Raw genomic sequence first — 26,324 nt, 5'->3', positions numbered from 1 at the left:
TGGGCCATCGCAAAATCTTTTTTGTCTTCTTTCTCAGTGTTCAGGCAAACCTGAGGAATTCGAACCCTTCAGACTGTTATGATTAAATTGACCTGTCAGCTGAAGTTAACTGACCAATTACATTCTTCCTGAAGCATGTCACCTAGTGCCAAGTCTGACTTAATTGACACAGACAGACCCTGCATATAGCGATTATAATGAATCCCCCCAAGCTGGTGTATCCCCTCTACACCACCCACTCACACCACTGCGTATCTCAACAACACACAAATTATGCTGAGTAATAAACACAAATACTGTTGTTACCTTTACAGCCGAGTGATAACAGGTGAAGTGAATTCTGGGCTTTGTTTGCAAGATTCCATGTTTAGAGATAACTGAGGATTACAAAGAATATTCCTGTAAGTCACATTGACAACTAAGAACAGCTTTGTTGCCAAGTTTATCTCTTATGTGCCCAATATTCCTCTTGATTTGATTATGTAAAACCACCGGGTTTCACCATGAAAATGTTCCTTTTTATGGCCCAGACATTCAAAATATGGCCCAAAACTGCCTAGAATGTAATTAAATTAGACAATAATCAGCGCATTACCATCTTGATAACACTAACTTTTGGAACCAACACATCATTTGAAATTCTCAGCTGTGCACGGAATTAATATGAACCCCCTTCCATGCTGAGAGTCACTTTCATGGTTCAAGCAGGTGCCGGTTTCCACTATGGGGGGAAAAGGACTCGAGGAAAGTTCAAAGTAAGAGGCAGAAGGAGCTCTGCGATATTTTACAGGGCCATTAGCCCTACTCATCTTCTTAATGCAGGATGTCAGCTGGATGTTATGGCTATTCTTATCAATTGCTGTGGCTTGACTAGGATTTAATTGGCAATCTTTGACCGTTTAAGACGACCACCACGACCTCAGGAGAGCTTTACTCCCAGCGTTAGAGTAATGGCTTCCTCCCTGTCTGACTGCTTTTTTGATCGAAACCCTCTTAAAAACATTTTGATAAAATGCTTAGATGCTGGTCTGGACGAAGGCCCAAACTGTAACACTCACCACACTGAGCGCTGAGATGTTACGATGGCACGTCTCCATGCCTTTGACCATGTGGTCCAGAGTCAAACTTCATGAACAGCAATAAATATTGTTCATCATTGTTTGTAACACGTGAATTGGAAAGAAACAGATTGAACATTTGATTTTAAAGAATACAAAAAAAAACGTGTTTTCAAAAGAAACTCATATTTTGATAAGAATGTAAAGGAACTGAAGAAGAGGAGGACAATACGGACAAGAGCAAAAAAAAATACGGACAAACAAGTGGTGTTTGATTAATGGTGAGGACCAAACACCACCGCTCCCGTTGTGCATTTGTCTTGGCGGTGTCACCTGCGGGGTCACTGGGCCTGGCCCACATAAGGGTGTCGCTGCACTCCATGTCAGGAGGAGTGTCCTGCAGGAGCATGATTCAGTCGGGAAGTTAGCTCGGGCGGGACTGCCAGACGTGAAGCTAGATGCTAGGGCAGTGTACGAGGTATCCTGCGCATCGATCATGTCGTCGGGATCGAATATGCAGATCGCATGTGTTACTCACACATGCCCCTGATAAATGTGGCCGTAACAGTTAGACACTATCATTAGAGAGAGAGACCATGAGTGCCTTGAATGTCTGCCCTTTGCTGATTTATCAGTGTGGCCTGCAGGCCTGTGCCGTTCGGTAATGACTGTGAAATTTTGACATGCTGGCCAGTGTTATCTCTTCAGACCTATACAATGACATCACGTCACACACTCACTTTCAGAAGGACTTCAGCTGGCTACAGAGATTCAATTTTAACCATCCACCAGCTTGTGAAAATGATCAAGATTTGATGGCTTCATAAATGGTATCTGAATCAGACCAGCTCACAAGATGTCACAATTCCTTTTTAGCCAAGTAACGCATACATCCATTAAACGCATTTAAACGGAATATACTCTAATTCTGAATTGTGACATCACCTTATTTGTATTCACATGCTAATGAAAGCCTTCCATTACCAATTTACACAGAACCCTGACATTATAGCCCAGTATCATGAATCTTGTCTGTCAAATCCTCAGTCTGTGGCTTTTTGCCTCTTTTGAATCTGATGGCACATTTCAGACTGCGAGAAAGCCAAACGCGTCTTAGTATAATTACCGAGGAGCCACGGTTGAATAGAATATTATTTTGATGGAAGGACTCTTCTAATTAGGTCCTCGAGGTTGTTGATGTGTCATCCTTTCGTTGCCGGGCTTTGAGACCGACGGTATCGCCGAGTGAAGCAAGCGTCTGAAATTTGAGGCACTTGGCGTCGTTGTGGGAGTAATTTATGCTCCGGTTCTGCAGAAAGCTCCCCACCCTCAAATGACACAGGAAGCACGAACAGCCTGACACCATCCAACATGCACTCAGTCTTCCAGAAGAACGTGTGTTTACTCGCACAAAAGCAGCATTCGCCTTTACTGAGCATGCACAAATTATATGGCATTTGTACAGCCGTTTCCCCACAAAAAGCATAACGCTAATACAGCAGCAAGCCATGCTGTGTACCGCTCTTATATACTTCAGACACAAGCTTCTGAGAGGCATTTTGTTGGAATTTTCTGAAATTTTGAGAAAACTATTTGTTTTTGGTATTTGGCACTTGCATGGCTTCATATAAAATACACACACATACACACACACACACACACACACACACACACACACACATATTCAAACTAAATCTAAGAAATAAATCCAGAAAGCTTTGAGTTATGAATGGGAACCAGCTGACTAGGTAAATAAAATAAATTAAACAAAATAAAATTGAGTTAGGTAGATTAGTTCTGAATAATATGGGAAATACAAGGCCAGTCCTACTATTAATTCATAAACACGGACCACAGAATTTTTTGCATAATGCACTGACTGTGCATCAGATGTAGTCCAGGTACCTGATTCAGACCAGGTAACATCTTATTAGCTTTCATGAAATGTGTGGGAGCAAACTATGAAGTAAATACAATATAAAATTGCTTCACTGACTACTCAAAATCCCACTCACCCCCCCCCCCCCCCCCCACACACACACACATATAGACACACATACAAACACACACCGATTCAGTCAGCAGTGTTCTGGTACAATGATCACTGGAAAAGTGGAAAAGTCATTGCTGAGATATCGTATTTGTGTTTGTTCATCTCTTTGCAAGTGATGTGATAAAGCTGTCTCCTCCCCCACAGGGATGGATTGATTCATTAATCTGGAAAACAGGGCCTCACCATCAGTGTATGCAGTCAGGCCAGGCTGTGTGCTTTACGACAGCCTCAACCTCAAAAAATCTTTTCTTCCCAATTTTTGCCAATAATAATAATTAACCTATGTGGATAGATATACTTTTTAAGCACCAATTTGTCAGAAACACAAACAATATGGTTTCAAAGTAAAGTCAAAAGATCCAAGTGTCGTATTCATATTCAAGTATAAATGAACCGAGGCAGTACAGAGGTTCTGAAGCTTGTTCTGCCAAGCCTCTTGGCACAGAGTGATCAGGCATTGTGCGGTGCTGTGCCCAACACCAGGGGCCTTGAACAAAGCTGTGAGCTGATTTGCAAGGGGCCACACCTCAAGGAACCTGTCGCGGTACGGCTGTTACTCAACACAGCGTGAGTTGGACATGCATCACAAAAAGAACCTGGCTTATTACCTCTCTCGGCACTCTGCCCACCGACAGCCGCCCAAGGGTGAGAAGGAGAAATTTATCTGCATTATCCATGACAAAATATTGATCTAGGTAATCATTTTTAGGTTAATCTATGTTCATACCCTGGCGGGCGCAACGATCTGAGATATGGCTTCATTCTGGTAACTCTAAATCTGAAAATTACACGTGCCGTAGTCGCAGGTTCCAAGGTCGGCCTTGAGGCACGCCACGCTGCTCGTCAAGCTTGAACGCTCTGATTGGCCGCCGTTCCTTAGTCACGGCTCCAAGGTTATAATTAAAACGGCGAGGCGTCGTCCAGACAGAACACTCCCTCCTGCCCCCCCCGATGCTCCTCCAAGACCATCCGCACAGACCGCAGCAGGCTACGGTTTTGATCTGCTGTGAAGTCAAAGGTCATGATAGAATAACTGATTGAGATGACTTGCTTTTTTTTCTTTCTTCAGATGATCCCATCGAGTCCATTTGGTCGATTCTTGGCCAGGAGGAAAGGCTGTTTGTATTGAGTAGCAATTAATCTCCATTGAATATGTGAGCGCAGAAAGTTACTTACTTTGAGCAAACACATTAAACTCAAGTCTTACTTTAATAGACCTGTTTACTGAACTTTCTATAAAGCAGGCTACCATGAGCAGTGTGCCCAAATGAGTAATTGTAATGGAAATGTAATTGCAGTTTCAATCTGAAATTAGAAATGAAAAAACGTTTTACAGTCAACACAGACATAAAGAGCTTGGCTAACATTGTGACAACTCTGACTCCATTTATTACAGGCTGCTTCATATGAATCATATGTAACAATGCAGATTGATTGAGTTATTATTTGACTTATATCAGAGGGCTGAAGATGGACAAATATACATTCATGTAATCTGCCTCTCCCAAAACATAAAATCCAATCCCAATCCCAAATCCCAAATCCCAGGCCTTTGCTGAATGACACTGTCTGCATAAACTGTCTGAATTATGGCAGACAACCAATTAGCAATTAATCTCTGAAATGTCAGACACACACACCGAGCATTAGATTTTCCCTCGACAAAACAAAAGGCTGTTACTTTTGGCACGCGTAAACAATTGATTATACAATGGCTTGAACTTCCAGTGCCCTTATATGGTCTCAATGGGCAGCTCTGTAACTCGGAGCTTGCTTATTAAAATTACTGAGAAGAGGAGAGCAAACAGGCGAGGAGCCAATGAAAAGTCATTAAGCAGAATTGCCTTCTCATTGCGCCATGTTTTAGGGTGGGGGGAGGTAATCAAACTGCGGTTTTCCGTTCAATACCTTCGCCGTGTGACAGCATGTCGTAAGCCGAGCTCTTGGGATCACGCCACTGAGGATTCCCATTTGTGAAATATAAGAGAAGATAAAACAAAACACACACACACACACACACACACTAAACAAAGCCAAAGAAGGAATGAAGAAAAATGCTGTTTCAGGTACTGCACCAAAAAAGGGGAAAAGAAACAATGAAATTTCACGCCATCTGTAACTACCATGACGTGTAACGTCTCACAGATGATAAATCTTTATCTTCTGAGGAGCATTTCTCGTACGAATACATGCCTGGTGAAGACAGCCCAGATGGCAGTGGGCTTACAACTTCACTAGATGTCTAATCTCTGCAGCCTGAGAACTTTGACATTGGTAGGAATGTATCACACACAGCAGGGTTGCTAGATTGAATATATCTCATGGTCACTGCTGGGTTGCCATCCAAACAAATAGATGAATTGTGAACTGATGAAGGGTTATGAAATGGGCTACCAGGAACTGGACAGGACAGATGAGCTGTACCTGAGGTGCACAAGTACAGACCTGCAGATCCACAACCCTGAAGTTTAGTTCAGGATCTTCAGGAGCATCTTAATACTAGAGCCAGCATTATCATCTCTACTTGCACACCTACAAGGTGTTTCTAATCAATACTTGTTTGTAATGAGTGCTCAAACTCAAGAAAGTCCTGAAAGGAAGAAGAGGACATTGACAAACGTGGACAAGAAGTCAAACAAGGGCATTTACACACCCCTACCCCCCACCCCTGAGGGCTTCTCAGCATCTTGACTCCCTCAACACCTCCCAAACTGCCCTGCAAGGCATCTAATGCAGACATTTGCAAACGAGAGCCATTCCGATTCGTCGGTCCTTGCTGAGCACACGATTGCATCATTCAGGAGAAGGAAGAAAGTGTCTGATATTAAAAAGGCCAAGGAGGGGCAGTGATAAAAGAGTGAAAGGGGTGTGAGCAGGTCCTGGGGGACGCCTCGCATGGGTGGGTTTGAAACCAGCAGCCCACACTGCTCCTGAGGCCTGGGGTCACCCCACGTCTCCTCCTTGGGAGGTGTCTAGAATGGCAAACAATGACAAAGAAGGCAAAGGCACCAAGTGGATCGGCCTAGAAAGGACAGACAGCCTGTCTGTGTATCTCTCCGTGCGGGTCAGAAAGTGTGGCGGTCATTCCTGGGATACTGCAGAGAAAAATTAGGGCCTTCTCAACATGATGGAGCATTATGAAGAACAAACATCAGTGATGTAGGGAAATTATATGTGGATCTGAACTACTGCAGAGGGAGAGAGACGACTACTCGAGGCTTCAGGGGTATGACCATAAGAAAGAGAACACACTTTAGTAATACAAAAGATGGGCCTATTAATGCTGTTATTGATGTGTATGGAAATACAACATCTAAAATGTTTTGTAAAATCTAAAATTTATCTAATAGCACATGCATTTAGATCATTTAATGCACATGCATAAACATACAGTATATTTGCTTTTGAAGAATGTTATATAATAGTCCTTGAAGAGGCGGTTCATCGCGACAATTATTTAGGAATACTTATTTTGTTATTATTTATTACTTATTATTTTTATTTTGTATTGCACTTTTGGATGTTTTTCTATATTTCAACCTGCAGGTTCTCATCATTTCACATGACCCATCTAATGGAAAAAAAATCCACACATTTTATTCTGCTTCTAAATTGCATTTTAATGTCTCAGTAATGATAATCCCTTTGTGTTTGTGCCCACAACACAGGAAAGAAAACTACCAGAAGCCAGAAAGAGTAAAATATGTAAATGAGTATGAATCACACAGGTCCTTCATACTATGAGTGAAAATCTCCACTTGACACCCTGTGACATTCATTCTCCCGACTAGCACAAGGCCTTCCTGTTTTAAGAATTAGGCAGCGCCTCAACACCTGGCCAGGTTTCCCAGTTCAGCTCCTTCCACAGCTGATGTCACTTCTGAGGACAGCGGGAAGCAGAGCGTGGAAAGCACGCCTCCGAATCGCAGGTCCTCGGGGGGGGGGGGGGGGGGTTGCTGGTCTGTTTCCAGCAGTAGAACATCATGGTGAATTGGTCGGGGGGCTGACTGCCAGCCACTGGCCGATGCCCGGGCCTTCCATCAGCTCCGTCCTTGACAGCCCCATGATGAAGGACACGCATTCAGAGGCCAATGCGCCATTATATGGGAAAAGTTTTGTAAAAGTGACAACGCTGGCGCGAGTGCTCTGGCGTTTCACTAGTTTTGATTGATGAAAGTGTCACATTTAGACACATATAGGAGTAAGTATACCTATATCAATGAATCTGTTTTTTGCACTGTCACGGGCCCCCTACTGGTTGCCCCCGTCTACAGCGGCAGCTTGTCCAGTGGATGTGGTGTTGTGTTCGTCCCTCAGGTGGGCGGAGCCCGCGATCCGTCTCACCTGAGGGTCATTTGTTTGTCTATATATGTCTTGTCTTTTTACCAGTTGACCGCTGGTTATTATATCCTTAATTCGGATCAGTTCACGGGTTTTGGTTTGCGCACTTTACATATTAAACCATCCTTTTTCCCTGAGACTCGGCGTGATCGCTTCCATTTATTTTCGCTCACCCTGCCCATCACAAGCACTGTGTACTCTGGACTTATGAAAGTGTAATACAAACAAATACTGAAGTATAAAGTGTGAGTAATAAATAAATCAATAAATAAACAATAAATCCTATTTATAAATGAGGGAATCATTCTATGAGGTGGTTTTATCTAAAGTTGCCAATGACAATACGTTTATAAGTTAAATTCCAAAAAAAAGCTAATATTTAAACATTTTAAGTTTATTTGGTCAATTTTGATAATAATTTATCATTTTACACTTTTACACAATCATCATGCTAATAACAGACAGCACCACTGAGCGTTTGGGATCTCTCAGTGGGATCTGTAAAGGTCACACTTGATGACTATACTACACTGAGCTTTTGGGATCTCTCGCTGGGATCTGATCACTATACTACACTGAGCTCTCACGTTTGCATCACTCTAATGGGAGGAAAAAGGATGCGTTTAAATGAAACCGACACCGAGCCTCCAAATGAGGTTAATTCTGCAATTACCTCACTCTGCTGAGCCCTGTGGGCCACGTGATGATGGAATGATTAGCAGTTTCAACCGCTCCAGGGGCCACGGAAAGCCGGGCTCCCAGTAAGTGCTGGAAGGCACTTGGAGGGAGGGGTGGGGACACAAATCACTAGCTACGTCAGCTCCCTCCGCAATCAGCTCCTTCAGCCTCCCCCTTCACATCCCTTTGCCCGGGAGCAGCGAGCGTGACAGGAGGATGGCGAACGCGTAGCCCCCGCATGACTGGATAATGACTAGACTACAGTATCCTCTTGTCTCCTGCATGAAGTGCGTCCTCCCAAACAGCTTTCTGGTTCTGTCTCGTGCACACGATCGCAGCGATACCACTAATTAGACCAACCAATATACAGTGCTGCACTGAAAATCTTTAGGCAGAATCGTAAAAACTCTTCCAAAGTGCCTTTGCCGAGCAGGAGCGGGTGATTCAGCATTGCAACTTCTGCGATTGGCTAAAGGGAAGAAAAATAAAGGCAGAAGAACAAAGAATTTTGGAAAGCACAGTGCAAATGCAAGTCACATCGCAGTGGTTGGGCCTTGAAAATGGCAGATTGCACTGTTAAATGGTTAAACCTGCTGTGAACGGCTGGTAAGTCAGAAAGGAGCACTAGCTCTGTTTATTGCTTCAGCACCAAAACCACAAGGCTGAAAGCAATAAACAGCCCTTACAGTGTTGACTGAACAGTCTGAAAATACCTGAAACGATCAAGCCCCCTACCAAAACAACTGAGCTGGTGAAGAAGTGACGTTGATTTGCTGACAGGAAAACAGGTAGCAGATGGCATCTAGTGAGATTGCCATGTCTGTCATATCTGTTTATAATTGCAGTCAATTTCTGGAAATGGGTAAATGGGTGGAATATTACTTCCTGTCCCCCACGATCCATAAAGCACGTTCTCTAGAGGAACATTAATGCAGGAATAGCCCACAAAGATATTGCCACTTGCTTTTGAGATTCATTAGGAGCCAAATTGGCTTTACTTTGGAGAGGAAACAAACCGTGAATATTTTACTCAATCAACCAGCAGGTACTATGTTTTACACAAGGTAGAAGAGAAAAGGTTTCTGCAGATCTCCACAATTAAGATCAGCATGTGATGTACAACAGGCTGGTTGTGGGAATTACACAGCAGCAAAAGAGCTTCAATCGAGTGCAAAGCAGATAAATTATGATTATGTTACAATGCAGAAAGTCTAGTTTTGGACAACGTCGTCCTCAGCCCAACTCACATCCTCAAAGAGTGTTGAAAAAAGTGATCATACAGTAAAAAAACAAAATGTGCTGCTCCTTGAGTGCCAATACTGGCACTGCAGGAGCAGGACTGCTTCGCTGTCAGGCGGCATGACCTGAGTCAACGGTGTGACCCGGAAGCAGAAGTGATGCAAGGCTCTCATGCTTTTGGCCCCTCCCACCGCGATGTCCGCCACGTGAAGTGTCAGTCTGCGTATCCTTATCCCACCACTTCAAACAACAAACCGGGAGTCGGAAATCTATTTAGTGCATTCTGTACCATGCTGAGAAAGGGAAAAAGAAACTGGTTTGAACCACCGTTTTTAACCTCCAGTCATGAGATCCGAGTAATTTCCACAAAAGAAATCATAAGGGCTGACTTATATGAGAGCAAAATACACATAACTGCTATTGTATCTTCGTATGACTTCAAGCGAGTGTTCCAGGGCCATGACCCGCCCTCGAGGTCCATCAATTAATATTCGGTTAATCATAGTTTACGCTGCCAGGGTATGAAGGCTCACATGCCTACACAGCCTAGGGCCCAGAAATCTAACCGAAAGGTCAAAATCAACACACAGCTGAGAAAATCTCATTATTTCTTACAGAAAATCAATGAAATACACAAAATATGTTGCAAATCTCAAAAAAATTACTTTTATGTACTCTGATGCTGACACGAGTACATGCCATATAGAATTGATTGGTATTTGGGAATAGATCATTTTAAAAGATAATTTTACACTTGCATCTTTTGAACATCACTTGAAAATCCTTTGTTGTTTTTTCTTCTGCTTCCTGAACTCATGAACTCCCAGCGCAGTTGTACATATTTACAAGATCTTCTCCACCAGGAAGATGTTTGAACTATTTCAGTGGTTTCATGGAACAGAAGCAGTTTGCCCGACTATGAGCCTCAGGGTCTTACAAACATCTTTACCTTTGCAGACTATGATGCCATTATAATCTGGGGCTGCCCCCCCCAACCAGTAAAGTATTTCCTCTGGTTGTGATGCAAAACATTTCCAAAGTTTACTTTTCTTCCTGTACCATCTTACCACATGCAACTGTTGGACATTTTCAAAGGCAATCGCTGACATCTGCATGGCAGTACAGGCTTCAACAGAACCTCCATCACCTTCTCCATCACCTTCTTGTACTATAGTACATCATGTTACATTAATCAAGGCATTAAAATCAAGTGTTAAAATCATGCTGGCGCACATGCAACATGTCCAAGCAACAAGTAATGCTCATATTGTATGGGTATTGATATCTGGGGCAGTAAATTAAGCGGGTGTGGAAACCCTATCTTTGTGTTTGGGGCAGCACTTTCCAGAGGGCTTTACTGCTGACATTACATTGCAATTACTGCACAACAGTATTAAATTTCCACCCGGAAGGAACTGTGACACACTCTCTCTCTCTCCCTCTCTCTCTCTCTCTCTCTCTCTCTCTCTCTCTCTCTCTCTCTCTCTCTCTCTCTCTCTCTGCTTGGCCTTGGCATTAGCGCCATTAGAGCTTCATGGAGCTAGCCTTAAGAACGTCTGACAGGCTAATCAATTTTACAGGCTCCGATTTTTTATAGGGGCTGTCTGGGAGAGGGCCACGTAATGAGCCCGAGAAGCTTGATGAAGTGAAAGTTTACTGACAGGAGCATCACAAACGTAGGACGCTTTCCAGCCATCCATTATCCCATAATGGACTGAATGGGGGGGGGGGGGGGGGGGGGGGGGGGTACAACACACAAGCCAAACACCCAGCTCTGCGCTGGTGCAGACATAATGGATGGTTTTCCGTGGGACGAAACTCACTTAAAGACTTTAGATGGAGGCATGATCATCATGCAGAGGGGGAATCGACAGTCAACATGGCGTCACAGCGGATGGTGGTGCTCTGTAAGAGTCGTGATCCCATTCTTGTTTGAGATATCAGGTGAGGTACCATGAACGACACAAGAGCCATTAAAGCTGTGATGGAAGAAGGAGAGAGAAACAGCACATTTCTGCAGCGTGGAGCACTGCAGCCATCAAAAGACTCTTGGCTTGCCTGCATCTGTCAAGTCGTTCTCACAAATGTTAAAGATGCACCAACTTGTACTAATCAAAAGATTCAGCAGATAAAATACATGCTAACAACTTCATTCCAAAAGATAGAAGTTTGTCATTTCTTTGATGTTATCATAAATATTGAACTATAACTGATCCACCTGCTCCTGAAGAGATTCATTTGATCATCCAATTCAATATACAGTGTGTACTTTAAGCTTTTTAACAATAGAATTGAATGCAATGGTAATCAAATTTGCATGTTAGCGACATGATTCTTCAGTGCAAATGATCCATCCACATTGTATGTCTTTTAATGAACATGCCTGCTGTGCATTTTATACATCACCCATTTGTGGAAATGTATGATTAATATGCAAAAGTCTCAGTGTAAACACAAACATGTTTGCATTTCCAAGACATCGTGCACAAATGTCCAATACAGAAGTAATTCTGATTGTTTATATACAGTGCTGGTATTGTTGGGTTCTGACATAATGAAGCAAATATCTGCTCTTCTATTTGTAATACTTCAGTAATTCAGTCCATAGTGAACTGATCCATTCCCTTGCTGGTACATTAATTCTCAGGGCAGTTCTTTTAACAAAGCCAGAAGTTGAACGTATTTGGAAAAAAGGAGAAGGCGTCCAAGAGCTCAGTGCTACCAGCCATTTAGTCTGGTCATTAGTACAGACGTAAACCCAGATTGCTGTCGCAAAAGGCAATGTTACGCAGACCGAAATAAACACAGTTTCTATCGTGCCACAGAAAGACGGCTGCAGTTAAAGAAAAAACTAAAATCGACATTATTGAAACTATCTGAAACTTATATCGAGAGGTTTGTGCAGTGCAGACTGCCATGTGTGTGCAGTTAAATGACTGCTGAACCTGCTGGGAAACCAGCACTCTGCAAATTGAGGACAGTTTTTAAGATGAGATTTGGATGGTGTAGGAAGCATCTTAACAGCAGTAGCTGTAAAACTGGAACGATCTGACAGAGTTGGGTGGGGTTAAACTTCTTGACAGCTGAATGTAAAATCAGTGGACTAAAGGAACAGTGGGGGGGATTAATGTTTTGGGGACAAGAAAAAGCAAAGAAGGCTGGATGCTTGGACTCATCATATGGTTCTGAGAGGCACGTGTGGGTTCTGTTTTTGAGCCGGGCTTCTCTGGGCCCCTCAGCGTGCGGGGCCGAAATTTGGAGCCGAAGCTGCTGTGTTCAGTCTTCGTCTCTCCCCTCTGAAGAGAGACGCTGTGTTCTCGCTAGTATGTGCCTCTTTCAGTGTTTATGGTCTGACATCACATGCTTTCTGACCTCCTGGCCAAAGTGACATCATTGAGCACCTCCGCGTGCTGCAAGGATGAATTAGTCACGTCGCCACAAATTATCAACTGAAAAGTGAACGGTGATTGCCATGGAATTGGCTCTTTTGTCCTGAAGGAAGAGGACCGTGTTTCAAATACACAGCCACTCGAAGCTCGTGAAACACAAAGCAGCCATGGGAATGCGGCGTGATGAAGCCTGCAGCTGTGAGACGCCTTCCTCTCGACCGGGTCCGTCTCGCTCCAATTAAATCCACAGACGTTACCGCCGTTGAATACGTCTGTCAACAGAAGCCAAAATGGAACCTCGTTTCCCTCAGGACACATTTGAAGGGTGCGCACAAAGGCCTGCAAAAACAAACACCTAATCATCCATGTCAAACAGAGGGCTTGGGGGGTGGGGCCGTGGTTAATGAGGCGGGGCCACGGTGAATGAGGCGGGGCCATGGGGAATTATTGAAGACTGGCCCCACCCCCCCAGAAAGGATCTTTGGGCTTCACTGCAGTATGCAATGTCGGGTCCTCAAGGCTGTTCTTTGCGGTGCATCTCCGTCATCTCCACAACCAACTCCAAGCTCCCCGGACCCCTCAAAACCCTCCAATGTGAGGGGCAGGAGTGAAGGAAAGCAATAAATCAGCTGGCATTTCATCCACAGAAGCATCGCAGACAGAGAAGGGATCGTGTCAGGCTTGTCTGCCAACCTCCACAGCTGTAGTTTTATTTAATCTCTTTTTTGGGAGGGTGGGTGGAGGTTTGTTGGCCGCTCCACCCGAGTGAGGTACATCGTTCGGGGGTTTTGCCTGTGAAAACGAACCAAAAGCAAAGGCTGGCCTTGATTTTAACTTTCAAGCTTGCTGGCATGAAATGTGGGGATTATTTAAACACAGGCGGGGATGACAATTATTTGAACACAGAGGGCTTTGTGTGGTTTGTGGCAGACCCAGCAATAGAATTTTTACCAGTGGCACCAACTCACTGCGGTAGTTTAAAGCCACAAGAAGTAGATTCGTGGTCGAAGTATGAGAAGGTGAAAAAGGACCTGGAGCCCATGCTGGAGTCCCTGGGCTTACAGTGACTCACCAGATGAGCAACTCTATTCTTCTCGCCAGTGGCCGGCAAGTAAACACAAGGATAGTTTCCAATGGCGTGTCACACCAGATGGGTACGACATGCTTGTCATACATGAGGTATTTATGTATGCACTGCTTGTTACTACAAATAAAATACTTAAAGAACTCTCACAACTCGAGTGTCAGTGAGAATGCTGATTTGCAGGGTTTTGGTGATGGGTGTATTTGACAACTGCAAGGTTTGAATCCTTGCTAAGCCATTCAACAATTCTGGTTCTCAAGGCCAGTCATATTTAGCTGTATCTATCACACCTTATCTAGTAAGTACAGTACAATGTTTTATGAGCATAGCAATGTTTGTTATAGCAGGAAAATACAAAAAAATTCTGCCCCTAATTTTTCAACTAAAATAAATAAAAAGCAAAAAATGTCCTACGGTGTCATGTTTCAACATGATGACATGTCAGAGGTTCACATCTATTATCCTCACTGAAGTATTCAACAGTTTTGCATAGTAAAACTAAAAGTAACAATATAGTAAAGTCAATTGTCCATAAAACCAAATTGTCCATCCTCAACTGGTAAACCTGGTTTTGCTGTGGGACAACTCACCCTTGCAATCCCTGCAATTGGTTTTCCACAATATGGCTTTTTCCTGAACTCACTTAGGCATGTCTGTGCATTGTAACATCGTGACCCCACGTTCATTTATCACTGATTCCAATTACAGCTGCTGAAAAGACTCCTAGTACAAATACCTATTGATTGGGGCGGAGCTCAGATAACATTTTTGGCAAAGGTTAGCTCGTGTTTCATTAGGCTGCCATTATCTGGTGCTGTTGAAGCGATTAGGGCCGCTGTCTCTCCACGATGTGAGTCCCCCTCCCTGTCCCACATATTGTCCAGCACAAAACTCCCAGATGGCGACGGTTGAGCTCTGTTAATGGGGCAGTGGGACCAAATTCCCTGCATGTCCGATGTCTGTGACTAGCACTGATGACCACAAGAGAAGGTTATGACGGGGATGAATAATGAGTCGGAGGGCAGCTCTGGCCACGGCCGCTATGTGGATGCTGCACTTACTGCGAATGAGGATCTTGGTGGGGGTGGTGGTTGCGCGCGGAGACAACTTAATAATAGTTTCTTCCATTAGCCGCCCTGTTCCACAGGGCACTAAATTGTTACCTGAGCTCAAGTCATGGCTACATAAGTGACTCGCTAATAACCGTCTGCCCCCACTTTACTTTGATTCACTGCCTTTAAGGGGCGTTGGGCCGGATCTATATGGAAACGCCCCGTCTTTGGGGGAATTACCTGTCAATGGCGCGTCAACATGCAGCTGCAAGTAGCGGTCCTCGGGAGAGCTGTCGTGACTCCTGCACGTGACTCCTGCATGACTCCTCCACGTGACTAGGGCCTCTGAGACTGGCGAGGCCTGACCATGGCTAAACCTCTGAGACTCACAGGTCCTGGTCATGGCTAAACCGCTGGGATTCATGAGCTCAGGAGACTGAGACTTCAGGTCAACTACTGAGCCCAGATAGCTCAGACTGGAGCCTCCCGAGGGAGAAACGCCAATAATCTGAAGCTGAAGAGCTGCGAAATTAAAACCGCAGCCTCTCAGAGAGTTGGCAGAGGGTGGAGGAGAGGGTGGAGGAGAGGGTGACACTAATTGTAGAATTGATTCATATGGAGCAGTGAACTTTCCCAATTGTGGTACATTTAATCTGTCTTCAGGAGAAGACAAAGTAACCCAGGTTATTGTTACTTGCAGTGATGAAGCACCGTTGTTAATTATTTATATCGGAGGTGGAAGTTCTTTTTCAGAACAGAGGAAAAGGCGGATGATATTAAAGCAGCAAATGTCTGTGCGAGTTGTGTGAAATGTATGTTATGATGGGCCTCTGGCCTCAAGGGAGGGAGGAAGTGACTTACTCGATTTAACACCTGAGGACAAGAAAGGTTTCTGACAGCATCTAGCCACTATTAAATCAGGACTCAGGCAGCTGACCCACGTTCTGCAGTCTTTTAAATGTGCAGCTTGGGGACCTCAACTGGAAGCAATAAGTAAAAGAAACACACAGAACACATGCTGGATATTAGCTATTTAGAAGATACTGAATATCGTTCAAAGCCCAAATCAATGTTCTCGCATCACTCTGGGTGGGTGGGTTTTGATTATTGTCAATTATATCATGTGTCCCTGGCTGGGTAGTAAATAACCTCACCAAAGTCATTATCATGCAAAATAACCTTATTTAAAACCTTCCAGATAATTGCTGCTTCATGAGGCTTGTAATGATCCTGTGCCATTTTCGGACACTGTGGATCTTTTGAAAAATTGTCCAATGCTGATGTATTGTTCTCTTTTACAATGCAATCAATATGTCATATGGATCTTTCCTTATGAGAACCTATGACTGCAAATTAACCCATTTCCTTTCATTCCCAAACAGATGATGGTGCATCATTTCTTGTCTCCTACAGCGTGAACCGATCCCAGATGCGACCAGTTTCTCCAACACAATGAAAGGTCTGCTGCGATGATAGATCGACTCTTTCACAATGCTATAAATGTATTGTCAGGCTGGTACACTGATTGATAAATGACCCAATTCGCATTGGGCAAACGTCCCTCATATCAGCTCGGCATCTCTGTTGTGCCAGACTGCGCAATGGAATCATGCTAAGAGATGATTAAAACATCACTGGGTGACAGAGCAGCACAGAGGCCAGGGGTCCCGAATCTGCAGAGCTCAAGATTGCTAGAAACAATCACGGAAGGTGCAGAAATTTTGAAACTGTTCTCAGGAAACTTCAAAGGAGTTCATCGAGTCAGAGATAGAAGACAGGGGCTGCATCTAAATGGTCAAAGGTGGGTCTAGAAACCTTTGTTCTCTGAATGGGTCTAAAATGAAAAGAACAAAAGATAGAATACAAGTTGCAATCAGAGGCTAGGAGGACACGCCCAGAAAAGGATTCCAGAAACTCAATTACGGAAGCTAGCGGTAGAAGAGGAGACCTTAATTCCTGTTCTAGAAAACAGATTTTTCAGCAACAATCCATCCAACCTAATTTGTTGACAAATTAAAAAATGAGTTAATTTGAAAAATAATAGCCAGTTAACAACATTGTTAATTTGGAATACCAGAAAAATAGGAAAACAAAGCCAAAGTCAGTAAGATAATTATGAAAATAATTTTGTTAATCTGTGCAAATTAACAAGCATCCAGACACTGTCATAGACTGTCCAGCAGCAGAGAACGACCACAGAAAGACCAAAACTAACCAGTGCCTTGTAGAGCCTCATAGACACATTCAATTACAAACCTATCAATGCAAAAGCGGAGAGAATTTCCTTTATCGCTGAAAAGCGTTGCATGTAATCTGTGAATAATGCCAAAGTACAAACTATATGTTTGTGATTGCACAGCCAAGACTGACAGAAAACAGATCCCTCCTGGAGAGAATCAATAAGGGTTTAATAAGATTCCAGTCCAAGGCTGCAGCATAAAACCAACGCGAGGCCAGCGTGAGTGTGTAAGACGCAGAGAGGCCAATGTGACACAGGATCAGGAAGCATGCTGCACAAGGTCCCATGGGAGAAAGCAAGTGAATAATATGATAATCCCAGCGGCTAAAGCTATGTGACCTTATGCAGCCTGATCACATTTTAGCAGTGCTAAGCTATTTGCCAGGCTCTCATAGAATATGCATGTCACTTTTTCCTGCTTGTGCAGTTTTTTGACTATGCTTATTTAAGCTAGGGCATCTGAACATACTCCAGTTATCAGGCAGGAAAAAAATACACACACACACACCCACACACACACACACACACACACACACACACACACACACACACACACACACACACACACACGCATATGCGCACACACACACACACACACACACACACACACACACACACACACACACAATAACAACACAATCTCCCTTGCAATTTTTATGAGGCTACATACGAAGACGCGGCCCTACAATATTAATGAAGGTTGCAGTTGAAATGCTTAGCCCTTGGGAAGTCATTAACTTTGACAGGTTTATTTAAACTACGCAATATCAAAACACAGGCAATGGAGCAGGTATCTCTCCCACCCTACATCAGAAGCACTGCTCTCTGGGGCGGGCAAGCGTTGCGGTGCAAAAGCACATACCTCCACTGACGTAGATGAGGGCTGGAAATGCATTTTATTAAACAACTGGTGACAGAGCTCAGCTAATTGCATCAGTGCACTAGGAACGCAATGCTAAGTGCTTAGCTGGTGTGCACCGCTTTGACACCGACCTAACCGAGCCGTCAGGTGGCTACACCACTCTGTATAACTCACAAAGAGACTGCAAACAGTCCAATTCTCAAATACATGGCGGGATTTGAACTACAAGATCTGAGGTAAGGCTCACCTTCTGTGCCGCCCTTGTCAGTGTTATTGCTGGGTGGGTCACTCAGAGTTACAAGCGAGCCAGGAAGTTTTTTAAGAGAAGAGTCTTACATGAGTCATCACATGAGGCGCTGAAAAGGATCTTCGAGACAGCGCGGTGAACCTGCGTTTGCGTAACCTTTTGATGCAAAGCGTTTCGGGAACACCTTCACGTCCCGCTTCGACTGAGGGGCCGCATTTCTTTTCAGGCCCCTTTTTAAGAAACAACATCAAAGAAAAGCGAAATGAAAGACACCCCAGACGCCCCTCCATGGCGTCACCCGTGCGAAAGTGCAAGGCGTTTTGATCCTGTGCCCTTGACTTGAGTTAGCATTTACTTAGACGTTACAAAAAGCAGGTGACTGGAGAACGCTGTATTTTAGAAAAAAAGAAACTCCGAAAAGATCCTGACCAGTTAGTGCCACCTAACAGCCCATAAAGACATTAAGACATGGCGCAATTTACTTTGCAAACATACAGTGTTTATCTGCAATGCAAAGGCATCTGGACTTGTAAAAAGCATTAAGACCAAGAACTAGCCGAGGACTAGCATTTCACAAGCAGGATTATGACATAAAGAAAGGAGAGGCATTACGAGCATATCTGTTTTAATCCCGAGCAGGTCTTAATGCCTTTATAAACAAACTAGCTAATGTGGGGTTAATGGGAGAACCCTGGTCGCGCCCCTGGTTTGCAGACGTAAGATGACTAATGCCAGATGACACATACCTGTAAACTGTGGTAGGTGTGGAGAAAATGACAGCCCATCTTACAGGTGTTTATCTCACCTGTGGATACGAGATCTAAACATAATTTTCAAGTTTTGCTCCAACGGTACATTAACATGGTGATGTAATGTAAATTATGGGCTATGGATAATGGCATATATTCTAATCCTATATGAAACAATTATGCAATGTGTCTCACTTCCACATCACAGAACACTGCATTACTGTAGAGAGAGCAATTCAGCCTGAAGACGCTTCAGCCCAGAACCTTCTTACACATGCACATGCTACGTTGGATGACGATATTCCAGCCTTTCGAGAGTGAAGATCACATTTTATCCCCTCACACCATCCTCCCTCCACCAGGCTGTCCTCTTATCTTCTGGAGAGGGAGGCAGATATCTTCAGGCGGTCTGCTGTTACAGATGGAAAGGTGCAGGTCAACGTCCGCCCACGACGGCCACTGTACAAGCCCCCCCAAAGAACACAATGTCTGTGCCACACTGCCCCTCAAAACCCACTGCCAACTTTTGAGTTTCCTCTGGAACATTCAGCCCTCACTGAAGGTCTTGTAGAACTACAACAAAAGCTTCCATGGCTCCCAGACCTGCAGAGGTAAAGATCTGAAAGGGTTCTTCGCAGGAGATCAGAACGAACTTCTCTGCAGCATGGGGAAACTACAGTTGGGATCAGAGCCCAACTCGGTCTAAGCTCTTTACAGCACTGTACGGCAATCAATAAAAATACATTCCACCTCCCTCCGTAAACTCAAGCAAGTGGGCCTAATTCAGAAAACAATGCAGAGGACTGAATGTAAAACCCTCAAACTACAATAAAAAAAGTGGGACTTTGGAAGATCGATATGCATGAGGCTGGTGTTGAAGTCACACTGATGGAGCTGAAACGGTTGTAAACTGGAACTTCAACAGTGGGTGGAGTTGCTGCCATCAGGGACGCTAATTAAGGGGAAAGTTTCTGACTGGCCACACCTCTGCGTTTACACATGCCAAAATGTACTACACAGAAGACCACGACTATAGATGTGCTTTGTTTTTTAATTGGCTGGCTGTTCCAAGCAAGCAAATTATGCTCTGTTCACTTTATTTTGCTGACTTACTAGCAATTAGTGGAGGCTGATCATGCAGTTGCCTTTTCAGCTTTGAAATGCGCAGTACATATTCCTGAAGACATTTCAACATAGATCCTCATGCTGCTCTTCATCGCAGACCATGACACCATAGGTCATTATAGCCAATGACATCAAGTCTATCTGTTCTCCTCCTCTTCCTCCTCCTCCGCCATGACGCGGTCCCAGTGTGCTTCTGTGCCCACGCGCTATTTTTGGTGAAACTGCTCCAAGACAACCACTGTGGCCGAGACAGTTAGACACTCAAGAATAACAGTAATATTATCATCTTTATGGCCATAATCATTTACAGAAACCATGACCGTGGTAGATCAGAGTCAAAAGGGTAAAAATCGTGGTAAATCTTGTGAAAATAACACTGCATGTACTTAAGATAAAAAATAAAATAGATCAGCATCCATTCCTATAACCACAACATTACGTTCCATTATCTTTTCTAATCATGAGCATTTGTGTTTACGACTAAGTCGGAGGGTGATGTTTGCTTATAATATCTCATTTGGGTTCCACAAATATAACTGTAATTGTCAGGAGATCATTTTGTTTCACTGGGTCCATAGTTAATGCTCGAACTGGCCCAGCGCTCTGCACATCTCAAATTTCTGTTACAGGGTTTTGATTACTTCGCCATGACAGAAAGCCAAGAGAGATAAACTACAGCCCACAAAGTGCAAGGGACCCAATTGTCATTCAACATCTACAGTCTGTCCACTCACCCACCTGGATGAAGACATGTGGCAGAATTTCTCAGCCTGAGCTGGCCAACAAACCCGTTGATGCGGTGCCAACAGACCGCAACCTCTGAGCCAAAGGGAAACTGAGGATGGATCACAACTGGTACTGTGGGAAACTTTCAGCTGCCCAGTCTTGCACAAAGACCATCACTAATGATGCTCTCATATCGCTGGAAGACGCATCATCAATGTAAGAGTCCATGAAAAAAAATCCAGCTTCAAATTTGCTGCTAAAATATTACGTCCCCAAGGAGCGCTTGTTGTAATCTGTTCATGTAACTATTCTGTAATTACTGTGGAACTATTATGACAGATTAACTACAGTATCTCTTACTGCCACTTCCACTGAATGTGTCATCACGAAAGTAGGAATCTAATTTATGCCCTAAAAGGGACAAGTCCAATCTCATCTTTCGGCTGTCTCCACTAACGAGAGAGAAGGGGAGAGTTGTTCCTCCAGGCTGCCACACATTTATTTGGCATTACCTGTGAATGATGTGAGTGATGGTGGAGCATCTACAGCATTCTGACGAGTTTTATCGGTGCTAATCGCTGGCGTGACTGATTCTCACGTCAACATCATATTCATGTATCGTGTACCGAGCACTTCACAGAATTATCAGCATTGTTCGTCGTCAGAAACACTGGAAATCATTTTCCCACCGAAGACACAACAGTGATGGGCAATCAGATAACATTGTTAATGCTGTCGTAGCATTTTGAAACGTTTTGTATTGATGAAAGACTGTGTGTTGGTGGTATGCCAGGCCCAAAGCCCGGGAGGGTGTGCAGGTTCTGCTCACCAGCTTCTCGAGAGATGTGCATGAAGGCTTCCACGCCCTTCTCGCCATAGCTCCCCTCTGAGGCCACAGTGGAGACGTAGTTCCAGCCCATGGCCTTCACGATGTCCACCATAGCCTGCGCCTGGAAGGAGTCCGGTGGCACCACCCGCGAGAAGAAGTCGTAGCGACGGTCATCGCTCAGCTCCGGGGCGGTGGAGGCGTAGCTGATCTGGGGGATCTGGAGAGGACAGAGAGCAGAGAAGAGCTTCTTATTACAGCGCCGTCACTAGATGGAGGGATAAAAGCGAATCTCAAAAGGACAAACAAACCTCCTCTGAGGCACAGAGAATGATTCACACCGGCTGTTCAATCCACTGTGCTTTCCCCAGAAAACCAAAAAAGAGGCATAACCACATATACTGAAGCAATCCGTGTTTGTGGTAGTGAACTCTGAGAAACACACGACACACTGTTGAAACAGATAAGCTGCAGTAAATGTAGCCATCTCCACGTAAACTGTGGTCCACACATCACCTATGCAGCGGGCACAGATTATGAGGACTGCGCTAAATGAGTTCACTGTGACCGCAACGCTCCCGAAATGCAGTGGCAGCATATTTTGTTTTGGGTAATAACGGTGCGTGAAGCGATAGATTCGCCCCGCCATCGCCATCACGCCGCTTCATGCCCTGATGCTGAAGAAACATTTATCATCTTCGGACAGGCTGCATAATGCCCTCGTTGCTCTGTGAGGTTTGTAATGAAGACGCGAGCGGCGCATGTAAGTGCTTCGCCTCAGTGGAGCCACTCGGGTGGAGGACCTTGGGTGGAGGCCCACGAGTGGAGGACCTCAGATGGAGACCCACGAGTGGAGGGCCCTCGGGTGGAGGCCTCGGTGTGATCAGTGCAGCGCCTGAAACACAGCGCTCACAATCACACTCCCAGCCCGGTGTCGGCATGCGATGCAAGGTCTCGGAAGCCCGAGCTGAGTTCTGAGGACCTAAAGGACCTCGGGGGCTATTTTTTCTAATGTTCTCAATAATTGGCTTGAGCTGAATATTCGATACTGAGAAGATACGAGGGCGCTTCCTCTCAAATGTAATAATTCTGAGATGAGAAGGGCAAATGATGAAGGTTAAGGAGCGCTCCCCGGGCCTCCCGGCTACGCTCACATGCAAAGTGCCTCACGCTGACAGCGTCTTGGATTCCAGGGGAGCCTTTTTCAGGTTCAGGACCTTGGATAGCTCCCTAACCGACGCAAAACATACGGAAAAGAAGCACCGCAAACTCAAGGTGTTTGAATTTTCCGTGGTTATGCCACTTCTAAGACCCCGTGCTAAGGCAGGAGCATGTGAATTAGGCTCGCCTGCAGCACAACGCCCCTTGCAGGATCCTCTTCAGGGCAAAATCGGCTTTTTATGCTGATGTGCAGCTGAGGGCCTCAGCACAGCTTTTAGTTTAACCATTGCAATAAAGCACATGGCTGTTCTCCCTTCGTGAGGAATGGCAGAAATGGCAGCAGACAGGCGCTATCAGGAGGTTTCTGGGCTCATCTCATTGTCGATCATGTTCTGTAAGAGAAATCAGTCGCATGGCTGAAGGAATCTGATTTTAAGAAGCCTCGTTAATGCCAGTTTGCCTGCATGCATCAAACATTCTTTTTTATTCATGCGTTTCTTCTTCATCCATTTAGCAACATTGTAGACTTGGGTATGGGCCAACTAGGAGGGGGAAGGGCTTATGAAGGAGGCGGGTCGGAAATGAGTGTTTTTATTAAAAATGGAAGACAGCATTCGTACGCTACATGCACACTCCTGTCTGTGCGATTTTCTTACGATCTGAGAGACCATTCCAAAAGATCAGCATTCCTCAAGCTCCTGAATGGCGAACTCTTGAATGTAAACCCTGTGTGAACTGAACCAAAAGAAGCTGTTTGACCTGACCTTAGCAAAGCTCCCTTAGTAATTACCCTCCTGTTCCTTTCTTAGATTTTTTAACTGAATCTGAAACCACGCACACTTGATCTCCTGATTGTTTCTACCGCCTCCTCTCATGAACTTCAAGCCAGTACATTTTCACAAACTGCAGTTAGCCTCCTGGTCTGCTGATGGCGAGGCGGGTGCTCTCGGGGTGAGAAAGGGGGTGTGGGAACGGCATGCACCAATGAACAGGGCACACGTCGTCGTAGCAGCCATAGCAGTGCTGCACTAGTAAACAACAGTAACGGCCACGTCACGCTGAGGTCGGTTTTTTTAGGGAAGCTGGTCAGATGTGGGTGAGACCACATCCCAGTGATACCGTATAAGAAACATTTTTTTAATATGATTTCAAAGATTGTGATTATATTAATTATTATTTATACATTTGCAAGCATTTCAAATTATCCATCCTCATGTAGTCAAAAGTCTGACTTCTCAACAACACATATTAACAGCGATGTTGACTGCACAGCCACTTACTGATACAACAGCACAATTTTACTTTCAGCCCTGCAAATTCTGAGGGGTGTTTGCTTCTTTGTGTGGGACTTGATGATTGAAGTCTGGAGCTGGACCTGCCCAGGAAACCTCCAAGAAGAGACTCAGAGATAAAACACCGCACCCGAGGTGGAGCCACGAGCTTCACAACACACACCAACCCCTGGCAGATTCTCCCACAGCAGTTCACCACTCTCTCTCTCTCCCTCATTCACTCTCCTTCCTCTTCTTTCACTCTCATGAACATGCCCATGCGCGCACACACACACACACACACACACACACACACACACACACACACACACACACACACACAGTGGAGTGGCAGAAATAATATCAGGCCCCAGTATCATGGCCTTGGCCTCTTGCAACCCGTCACCTCCGTATTTATGTGTCTGTGCCGATGACGGGGTGGACCGTGATGAACATTGTGTGTCCGACAGCCTCTGGACGGAGGCCCCATTATCCCACTCCATTATCTTGTCCATCAGTGTGACTGATCAGCAGAGCAGACGGCTGCTACCTGCGTCCTCAATGTCTGGAGCGTCGTCCATGCCCAGCGAATGGGGACTAAGGATGGGGCACCTATCAGGATGTCTGTCGGGTGAAAGTTTCACCCCTGCCACTCACACACACACACACACACACACACACACAATGCTGCACAACAGCCCTCAGACAGAAGCATCACTGGACGCTTTTGTTCCTTCGTTCCTGGGTGGTTATCAATGTCAGGTTTAATAGATGGGTTTAAAGAGAAGCAGTAGATTCAGATATCGCTTTCATTTACTGTGGCTTCTTACTCGAATCATCGTAAATAGCTTTGCACTGTCAGATGGCTCTTTCCTACCTTCTACTTATCATCTTGAATTTGTCTCAGAATTGTAAACAAGTGCTACATACATACTTATTATGAATAAAGAAATATGTTACAAACAAAGCTTTTCTCATTTCTCCTTTTGGCCCATGCATTTAAGCAGCATGAGTAAAAAAAACAACATGCAGTCAGGATAAAGCGGTAACAAACCGCCCCAACTGTCATTCATGTCTCCAGGATACAATTAACAGAAACAGGCCTGTCACCACCAGAGACACCAGAGAAGCTCCTGTTCTCAAAATGGCCGACATGCCCATGTCCCACTGTTTTGTGAAGCTTCCCCTGAACACCAATAAACACCTCCCCAAGACTCTCACATAAGTCAAAACCTGGCGAACACATGGTGGGCTTTTGCCATTCATTTAAAAACATTTTTTTACCCCTTTGCCAATGATAAATGTAGCTCTGCACAGACCAAAGCAGATGAGCACAGAGACAACAGATCAGGCCCATGATGTGCTCTGGATCGTTTTCCACACCGGACAGAAAGGTCACGGGGGTTGACGGCAACAATATAAAGTAACAGAGTGGGTTTGATGACAAACAGGCTGGCATCGATTTGAGAAGACACTATCTGAGAAGAATGAGGAATCCAGAGAATGGGGAGTCCCAGTGATAGTCCTGGACATTGGACACGGTCACTGACATTTCCACTGACATTTTCTCAGCCTCCATTTCCTTCAGAGCAGAGTGGGGCTTGGGATTATTAACCTTCACTGCTGGGAAGAACTTGCAGAACACGGGCCATTAAAGTGGAGATTCAGAATGGGAAAAGCGGTAAACGACTCCTACACGTCCAAACCCGAGATACAGCAGTTCACGGGTCAGAACTGAACTGCTTTATGAGATGGCATTAGCTATTCAGTAAATGACCAAAATGTGACCCCAACTTAGTGTGCATAAAACACGACCTCTATATTTCTATATTGGCAGCATAGGCCAAAAGAGGTGTTTGTAGAACCACACTTAATGTACTCACCAATTGCAAAATCACAAATAGATGCATTTATAAGGTCTATAACTGCTGACAAAGCCATAGAGTATGAAACATTATCCTTCACCTGTTCACCTCACTCTGTTCAACCTTGAGGTTGACCAATACATCGCCATCGAAATGTGATTTTATTTTATTTTTTAAAGGTGGCCACGTCTGAGGTAATGTCAGGGATTATCTAGGCATGCCTGCACATTTAATTGGCGCACATTCTTGTTCCACAGACCCAGCACCTCTTGACCCTTAATTAAGGAAAGCAGGCGTAGAAAAGCGAAGGGCGTCTGATATAAGAGCATGCATGGGTTCATGAGTCCAGGGCACCACTT

General features: G+C 44.6%; 1 protein-coding gene across 2 annotated transcripts in view; it reads right to left on the bottom strand.

The window, feature by feature from the left end:
- The window catches only part of grm7 (glutamate metabotropic receptor 7), a 130,780-nt gene that overhangs the window by 63,040 nt on the left and 41,416 nt on the right, over positions 1–26,324 (bottom strand). For both annotated transcript variants that reach the window (XM_077008002.1, XM_077007992.1), the window contains exon 2: positions 21,672–21,888. In XM_077008002.1, coding sequence (XP_076864117.1) covers positions 21,672–21,888 — 217 coding nt within the window. The remainder of the gene's footprint in view (positions 1–21,671; positions 21,889–26,324) is intronic.

Source organism: Brachyhypopomus gauderio, chromosome 1 (assembly GCF_052324685.1).
Source record: "Brachyhypopomus gauderio isolate BG-103 chromosome 1, BGAUD_0.2, whole genome shotgun sequence".
In the NCBI taxonomy this organism is placed as follows: domain Eukaryota; kingdom Metazoa; phylum Chordata; class Actinopteri; order Gymnotiformes; family Hypopomidae; genus Brachyhypopomus; species Brachyhypopomus gauderio.
The sequence above is the reverse complement of the archived record's forward strand: the minus strand, read 5'-3'. Positions and strand labels throughout refer to the sequence as shown.